Below are 8,701 nucleotides of genomic sequence, written 5' to 3'. Positions count from 1 at the left end.
TCACAAATACAAAGAAATTGTTCAAATAACATTAAATATATGTAATTTCGAAATGATTTTGAAAAGTGACTAGTATTGTCATTGCAAAGACAAAAGTTAGGAATTAAGATTGCATTTTTTAAAACATAAATAATATTCCAACATTGTAATTTATAAATTAATACTTAGATTAATACATGATAATATTTAAATAATTATTAATTATTAAATAAAATATATATTAAAGTTAAATAATTTAGTCACCCAACCTATTTAATTAAATAGGTAAGGTGGATTGACCCATCTATCTGAAATGGGTTAAAAATTTCAGCCAAACCTGTTAATTTTGGATTGGGTTTGGATTTTAAATTGATGGTTGGATCGATTTTTGTCGGCTCTATCTCACATCCATCAAACAAAATTTTATTATATGAGAAAATATACTTCAATTATTAAAGTTTTATTATATATAGAGAGATAATAAGACAAATACTAAATTCCCGCTAAATGTGGAGGATTATGACTAATGAGTTGGCCGGTGGGAGACATTTTTAGTTGTCGACTTACCTTCCGAACCAGACAGCCTGTGACGGCTGCGTTATCTTGAATTTCCTACGACCCAACATTAAATCCATACCTCTTATTTATTTCAATTCACGCAAACGTGCAGGTAGAGTATATATGTAGAAGGAAAGAGACCATGTGGGGCCCTTTAATGTCGCCAAAACTCTATCTATATAAGTTCAATTTAACCTTGCAAAGGATATAATAATTTGGTGTTTTTGTGTTAACAGGGTTCTTTTGTCTGTGGGATCAATTTGCGTACAAACTGTTTGTTGAAATGTCTAAAAGAGTGAATTTGGTGCAATCCTCATCGCCAATTATGGAAATTCCACAATTTAAAAGCTTATCACAATCGACTGGAATAGAGGATTCGTTTTTCAATTTCCAGTGGCCAGTCAACTCCATTGATAATCAACTCAGTTCAATGGCAGCATTTGGAGAGAAGAAGACACATGATCATCACCTTCATGCTCATGCACCTTTCTTTGATGAGACTGTTATGGAATCATCTTCAAGACCCACTAAAGAGCTCAAAAATCACAGCAATAACTTGCCATCATCCCAATTTGGCAACCAAAACTATTATGTTTTCAACCAAGGTTTTCAAGGTAGCAATAGTGGTGGTGCAAAAATGTCATCTACAAGCAACAACACTAGAGTTCCTCCATATCAAGATCATATATTGGCTGAAAGAAAGAGGCGAGAGAAACTCAGACAACACTTCATAGCCCTCTCTGCTTTACTCCCTAACCTCAAAAGGGTAAAAAAAAAATCCGTTTTCCTGATTACATGTGTCTTCAATACTAGATGAAGTATTTTGTTATAATTTGCATGTTTTATGGATAATAGATGGATAAGGCTTCTGTTCTTGGAGATGCAATTGAGTATACAAAGATCCTACAAGAGAAAGTGAAGATACTTGAAGAGCAGACACAAAAGAAAGCAAACATAAAATCAGTAAAATTTGAGGTGGTGGTTGATGGTGGTGAAATTTCTTCAAGTGAGAAAATCTCCGGTGTACCGGAAAAACTCCCGGAGATTGAAGCAAGATTTTCCGGGAAGAATGTCCTAATAAGAGTCCATTGTGAGAAAAAAACAGGTGTTGTAGAAAACACATTGGCTGAAATAGAGAAGCTTCATCTCTCCGTGATCAGCAGTAATGCCATGATCTTTGCGAATTCTGCTCTTCATATAACCATTATTGCTCAGGTGAGGGTGGTTTGACTTTTTTGCACAAGAGGGTAGTCTTTGACTTATCGATTTATGCCACAGTTTTGTGTTTTGATATATGTGATTTGACTCAAACATGTACCATATTTTTCACAGATGGATAGGGATTTAATCATCACAATGGAGGAATTGGTAAAAAACCTACGGTTTGGACTCAAGAAATTCATGTGAATATCTCAAAGTTGAGTTTTAGAATATAAAGAACAAATGGAAATCTGTGTTCTAGAATTCAATTTATTAGTTATTAGTGATTTGTTTTTGTGATTATTTTTCTACAAATTCCATGTAAAATGAATATAGTCGAGTTCATTTGTGTTTTATAATGCATACATTTGAAATCAAATTTTGAGAATCCATATTAAATTAGTTTAGAATCAAGTAATTAATAATTAATCTGATTGCCTCATGATTTTAGCCCCATATAGAAACCAAAGCAGTAGGTGGCGTAGGTTTTTTTTGTTTGACGTTTTGTGTTAAGTGAAAACAGCTCCATTTAAGTTTTATTTTTAAAAATTTAACTGAAGTTTGTATATATATTAAAAAAGGAAATGATAAATTATGTTAAACTCATTAAGTTTTTTCAAGATTTTAGACAAAATATTAGGTTGTAGGGCATCAAAGGACCAAGCATACTCAGGGGAGTGATGTGGTCACTTCTGTGCTCAAGGGTAGCCCAGGCAAACCATGAATATTCATCAAATGACCAAATAGAAGGGTGTGTATAAAGCAAATGACCATGAAAAACTGAATTTTATTAAATGACCATGACTTTCGTAGAGAAGGGCTCTGCGGAAGGCCAGAAGCTCTTAGGAATCTGAATAGCACTGAGGAAATGACGCGGCATGGGTATTTTTGTAAAATCACCAATTGTAGTGTAGGTTGCGGAAGAAGGACCGGATTTGGGGGAGGTTTGTTGTGGAACGAAGACGGGAAAAGGAAGGGAAAATCGATTGATTGAAGAAACAGGAACGAAGATTGTGAGGCGCATAACAGTTCCTCAGAGTTGTTTGGACGAAGAACAAATCCGCAGAGGGCCTTTCTACGGATCCAGAGAGCCCTCTGCGGGATTGACATTTTTTTAATGCTTTAAGCTATCATTTCCTTAGAGATGTACAAGTTTCCGTAGAGAGATACGTATTTCCGCAGAGACATCTTTTACGGAACTATGTAAAACAACGAATTTTTTGTCTTTTTCCCCACGTGTCTGATTCCTCTGAGCTTCAGGCATTCTATAAAGCTCTTCTCTGCGGAAGTCATGATCATTTAATAAATTTCAGTTTTTCATAGCCATTTGCTTTATACACACCCCTCAGTTTGGTCTTTTGAAGAATTTTCTAAAAAATACTTTTATATGAAGCAATGGGCAAGTATTTGATTTCTAGAAAAAATAATTAGACAATTAATAGAGTATGAGGTTGTAGGTTTATTTACTTTTTTTTAATGGTTATTATACTGAAATCTGAATGCAAATGTTTATAAAGACATTTAAGAAGTTTTTGGAGTTTTTATTTGCTAAATTTTTGTTGTTCCTTAAGGCATCCACAATGCATTAAACTTATTAGAGTTTAATGGATTGACACATCATCATTTTATTTACTATACAACTCTACATTAATTTTTCTACAATACATTGAATTCAAGAAAGTTCAATATATATATATATATATATATATATATATATATATATATATATATATATATATAATACTTAAAAGGTTTCATTTTTCCCATTGAAGAGTTCAATGATCATTGAACTCAATATCCATTGAATGCTAACATGGCATCCTACAATGGTAGAGTTTAATCCATTGAATGTCAATTAGGCACTCATTCAACTCACTCATTGAACTATGCATTGTGGATGCTCTTACAAGCAAAAGTGCACAAAAATAACCATTTTTCCTAAAACCAAAAAAAAATACTTTTTAATAACCCATTTAAATAACAGAATCATCAATTAGAAATATGTTTTAATAAAATCAGAAAACCAGTTTTTGCATGTACAAATGTACTTTTACTATAATGGAACCGGATCGGTTTTTAAATCGAAAAAGCCACACAAGTTGTAATTGAAACAGATCTAAAAAAACAGGACAAGCTTTTAAAAAATAGAAACCATTATTATACACCTTTCCTCACAAACAATGTTTTAAAAACCGGTTTGAACCGGCCGGTCGAACCGGTTGGACCGGGAACTGGGAGAGGGAGCGGTTAAACAATCACCAGTTTTATGTCGATTTCTGAACCGAATTGAACCGGCCGGTTTTATGAAAAACCTGGTTGAACCGGTCAAAATATACCGATTGAACCGGTTAAACCGAATAAAAACATATGAAAAATAACCATTTACATAACAAACGTTGGTGATTTTTATTTCAAATTTAATTAGTTTTCTCTAAATAAAAATATATAGTAAATGCTATATAATTTTTAATGTATTTGTATACATCTAAAACTATATTTTGTTTCGACATTATACTATATTTTCTTTTTGACGTATATGAATTGATGTAAAACACTAAAACTTATAGTTATGTGTTATTTTAATATGTTTGGATTCGTCAACAATTTATTTTTATGTGTATTTTTAATGTTTGAACTTATAAACATCAAATTCATGATTTATATATGTATATATGTGTAGGAGAAAAGGTAAAAAAAAAAATATGAAAAATATAGAAACCGGTTAATCTGACGGTCAAACCGGTTGAACAGTAAACCAGTTAGCATGCCGGTGCAACAAAAAAACAGTTTTTAAAACATTAGTCAGCCATATTATTTCCAGATAACTTTTTAATCGAAAATAATACTTTCATTTAAAGATGATATTAAATTATAATTAAAAAAAGAGAAATTAAATCAACCTACGTGCTGCGGAATCCCGTTCCCGACACCGTCATCCTACCAAGAAATCGCGTGCCACGTGTACCACTAAAATCATTTACTACCCTGATAGCATGTCCACCTCATCTCCTCGCCATTCGGCACTGACCATCAATTTACCTCCCTCCAGAAGCATCGTCGTTTTACCTGCACATCTTCATCACAAACCGTTTAAAACCCCCAACATAAGGCCAAAAAAAGCTATCAAATCACAATTCTTGAATCCTCATCGTTTCTGTCGTCTCCCAATTGGAAATTCCACTCCTCAATGGCTCTTAGGCTGTTGAATTTTGCAGGTTATGTATGTTTTTTAGCCCTAATAGTTCAATTTCGGGGTTCAGAGGCTTTGATCTCGGCACCTGACATCAATCAACAACATCCTAAAGCCATAGCGGTAAGTAATTATCTCAAACTCAACCGATTCGTAAATCCGAATTGTGTTTTTGATCCGATATTCCTATACATGGTTAAATCAAGTTTGTTCGTATTTCAATTTTCACAAAACCAAGTTTCCGATCTAACTGTGTTTCTCATGTGAATTTATCTTTGACTATTTCCTGAAACAATCTCTAAACATTCTGAATTTCACTTCGCATCCGATACATCTTTCAACCTAGTCTTATGCCGGTGTTGATGTATAATGGTTCATTTGTTCGTTTTACGCTTACAAAACCAATGGAAGCTTACCAAAAGATGCGAAATAAAGAATCTAGATCAAGAGTGAAAGAATCTATTCCGTGTGTTTCAGGATTTGAAGGAAGCTATTGTCAAAGGATTAGGGCTTCAATCGGATGATTTTAAGATATCTGGCTTTGATGCACGAGACGCCTTAGTCGGCCGATCCCTAGCTTATGAGTTTGATATCGAAATCGATGATAAGATTCTTCCATTTAAACTTATGGAGGATGTCAATAGATGGGAATACGTGGATTTACCTATTTTCCAAATGCAAGATCAGATCATAAACGCCGGTGATGAGAATGGTCTGGTCGAGAAAAAAGTCCTCGGAGAAAGGCTACCTGTTTTGGCTCCATTTCAGCTCGCAGGCCCAATGGAGCTCTGGATCCAAGACGCCAAGGACATGAGGCTTTCCTTGCCTGTAAGTTCAAGGTTCATATGATTCTTTACTTCCAACTTTATTGAGAAGAATAAGATTCTGATTTCTTATCTCGATAAATCGACAGCATGACGTTGATGCTGGTGAACTAAGGAAAATAATCCTAGCAGATGGTGCGGTTGTGACAGTGAAGGGTGCCCGATCGGTCAGCCTACGCCACCCAATCGAGCTTCCACTTCCATTAAACACCACCCAAAACGGCTTCGCTTCAGGTCTCCTAACCCTAGCAGAACGCCTCCGACACGCTTCCCAAACACAAACTCAACTTCTCTCCCTTCGAATCGTGGGCCCTACGTCTCTCACATCACCAACTCCATCCTCACCATCTTCAAAGCTCAAACTCAAGCTCAAGCGCCTCGCACCTGGTTTAGTCGAACTCTCCTCGGTTTCAAAAACCGCAATCTCAACCGTTGATCATCTTCAAGAAGACGCCCCGACCCTCCTGACACCGGACCATTTCACCACATTATGGCCGGTGACATCCATCAACGGTTCACACTCGAACCTAGTTGGGTTAGAAAGACTGCTGACGTCGGTTTTGGGTTCGAAAGCCAGTAAAGAGGGTTCGTTTAAGCTTTTGAAAGCAGATGTATCGGCTCGTACTTTTATGAAGATAGGGTTCAGAGTGGAGAAGAAGCTGAGTGGAGCCGGAAACCTGTCAGAGTGGGAGAGTCAGCGTGTAGGTCAGCTGCCAGAATGGAGGACGAAGCCGGAAACAATGAAGATGCATTTTGAGGTGGTGGCGAAGGTTGATGGAGATAAGTTTGTGCCGGAGAGAGTTGTGCAGATTCAGCCTGTTGCTGTGCAGCATACTGTAGCACAAAGTGTTTTTGTTGGGAACACATCTATGTCTAAGCAGCCTCTTGTTTATACTCCTTTTAGTCCATTTGCGTTATAAAGGTTACAAAAGTTTCTATATATTGAAAATGAATCCTTTTATTTATCATTTTCAGAGTATATACAAAGATCATATGTTTTATAGGATTACTTTCTGTTTTGTGCCTAAAATGAAACTGTCGTTGAGGATTACTGCATATTGATTTCGTAAAACCTAGACATATGGAAAGTGAACTTACACATCATCACTGTATCCAAGCATTAATAGATTATTAAATACCTTATTTTGCACCCCTGTTGTAACAAAACTTCGTTTCTTTTCACATTTTGAAATAAGTCATTATTTCTACATTAAATAAAAGAACATTATTCATATATAGCTTGTTGGAGCAAATCATGTCTCCATTAATTTTTTTAAGTTAAACATTAACGTCTTATGGTGGCTGAAAACAATGTCACGTTTAAACCACAAGTCATGTGTCTCTTTTTCTTACTATGAATTTACAAGCATACAAACTCGTCTTAGGTTTCGAGTATGACTTGCTGACAATGATGTGTTGCTGCATTTTGGTTGAACATCTGGTCACATATACCATCAAGACTTATTTGAATTATGAAAAACCTAATATAAACCAGATTAACCCTTGATTAAAAGATAAAAGTATCCGGATTAAACAAAGTGTCAAATAATTTGATTTTATTTGGAATTTTTTAATTTGCAATGGTTAAAAAGTGACCAAAATATATTAATTTTAATTTAGTTTCCCTAATTAATAAAGTTTTTGATGAGTTTGCTAAAATGCCATAGGAATACATTTATTTTAATTTGAAAAAAATATATATGTAAGACTCTTTTTTGGATTATATATTTAAGAAAATCCTAAGCTCATATATTTTCCCTTTATAGGATAGATGTGCTTTTGCATGGATCCCATGAAGATATAAAACGTCCATACTGTGTTTCTTAAATGAGCACGATGAACCCACTCTTTATATTGTTTACAATAGAGATGTTTAATACTTTTATCGTTGAGTAATTAACTATTAACAATGGAAATGTCTCAAAATAACATTCTTCTGAGGATGAAAACGTTTTTCTTTCTACATTAGTGAGTTTAAAATCCAATTCAGATTCAATAAAGTTGAAACTCAAAGTGAACCGAATTTGTATTTAGTTTGCAGTTTTCAATTTGCATGAAAAGTCTGAACGAATTTTGTTGGTTAATTTTCGTTTGATTTTTATGTTGAAATTTTTTTCAATCAAACAAAATCAAAAGAAATCAAGCATGTGTATCTTTTATAGTTTCCTATTGTTAATGAAAAAACATACATAAAGTGCAACTACAAACAAAGCTAAATCCTAAAATTAAATATTTAAGATTATATGTAAGGATCATATGTTATAAATAACATGATGAAACTTATAATTTGTTAAAGTTACCTTACTATGAAAAGTCTGGTGGTTGAGATATAGAATTTCGCAAAGAATGATTAATTTTCAAATTCGGACACATCTAAATTATTGTTAATGCTCCGTGATAGAACTTCCATGTAACGGGCCGTGAGGCGTGTTCAACATGGGTCTTAGATGTCTATTTTATCATTTTTTTGGACAAATTCCACAAAATTTACTAAGCTTATACAAATTTTGATGTAGACACTTTGTTATTTTTTGTCTCAATTAAGACATTTTTTTTTACAATTTGTTTCAATGTTGATCATTCTACCTAGTTGTCAAGTGACGTACCAATCTTTGATGACATGACATAACGACGTGATATGCTCATATTATTACATTCTTTGATGACTCCATATTCTTGATGTCAAAATTTTAAAAAAAATAATAAAAAAAAAAAAATAACCAATGAAGAAACTTTTATGACTTTATGCAATTTGGTATTATGATAAAATTAATGAAAATTCCAAACATTTATAGGTATCACTATAGGTCCAGAATGTTCGTGTGATTTTAATGATTGCAATTTAAATATATTTTGTTGATAAATATGATTATTTCTTTGTATTTGTTAATCATAAACTTGGAATTAATATAAATTTGTATGTTTGGTGTACGTATAAATTTATCAATGG

At 33.7% G+C, this 8,701-nt stretch overlaps 2 protein-coding genes across 3 annotated transcripts; both read left to right on the top strand.

Moving 5' to 3' along the window:
• Window positions 1-471: 471 nt before the first annotated feature.
• On the top strand, window positions 472-2,116 carry LOC145051544 (transcription factor bHLH25-like). 2 transcript variants are annotated; one of them, XM_078999466.1, is made up of 4 exons: window positions 472-649; window positions 774-1,303; window positions 1,393-1,752; window positions 1,870-2,116. In XM_078999466.1, exons 2-4 carry the CDS (start codon window positions 821-823, stop codon window positions 1,942-1,944), a joined length of 918 nt encoding a protein of 305 aa, XP_078855592.1. In that variant the 5' UTR covers window positions 472-649; window positions 774-820; the 3' UTR covers window positions 1,945-2,116. The 2 variants fall into 2 exon arrangements, with proteins under 2 accessions (XP_078855592.1, XP_078855593.1); XM_078999467.1 differs by lacking the exon at window positions 472-649 and having other exon boundaries at window positions 657-1,303.
• A 2,618-nt stretch (window positions 2,117-4,734) lies between these two features.
• LOC145053977 (protein TUNICAMYCIN INDUCED 1-like) lies at window positions 4,735-6,719 on the top strand. Its single transcript, XM_079002109.1, has 3 exons — window positions 4,735-5,050; window positions 5,405-5,755; window positions 5,841-6,719. The coding sequence occupies exons 1-3, from the start codon at window positions 4,925-4,927 to the stop codon at window positions 6,669-6,671; spliced, it is 1,308 nt and encodes a 435-aa protein (XP_078858235.1). The 5' UTR covers window positions 4,735-4,924; the 3' UTR covers window positions 6,672-6,719.
• The last annotated feature ends 1,982 nt before the right edge of the window (window positions 6,720-8,701 follow it).

This window comes from Lactuca serriola, chromosome 5 (genome assembly GCF_051521515.1).
Source record: "Lactuca serriola cultivar US96UC23 chromosome 5, Lser_US96UC23_V15, whole genome shotgun sequence".
NCBI lineage: Eukaryota > Viridiplantae > Streptophyta > Magnoliopsida > Asterales > Asteraceae > Lactuca > Lactuca serriola.
This window is presented reverse-complemented; position numbering and strand designations above follow the sequence as displayed.

What these genes read in the sequence shown, in the direction of transcription:
- LOC145053977 (XM_079002109.1), top strand. Translation starts at nt 4,925, where the DNA reads ATGGCTCTTAGGCTGTTGAATTTTGCAGGTTATGTATGTTTTTTAGCC. An exon ending in AACATCCTAAAGCCATAGCG is followed by an intron (nt 5,051 to 5,404) that starts GTAAGTAATTAT and finishes CGTGTGTTTCAG; the next exon opens with GATTTGAAGGAAGCTATTGT. An exon ending in ACATGAGGCTTTCCTTGCCT is followed by an intron (nt 5,756 to 5,840) that starts GTAAGTTCAAGG and finishes ATAAATCGACAG; the next exon opens with CATGACGTTGATGCTGGTGA.
- LOC145051544 (XM_078999466.1), top strand. Translation starts at nt 821, where the DNA reads ATGTCTAAAAGAGTGAATTTGGTGCAATCCTCATCGCCAATTATGGAA. An exon ending in TACTCCCTAACCTCAAAAGG is followed by an intron (nt 1,304 to 1,392) that starts GTAAAAAAAAAA and finishes TATGGATAATAG; the next exon opens with ATGGATAAGGCTTCTGTTCT. An exon ending in ATATAACCATTATTGCTCAG is followed by an intron (nt 1,753 to 1,869) that starts GTGAGGGTGGTT and finishes TATTTTTCACAG; the next exon opens with ATGGATAGGGATTTAATCAT.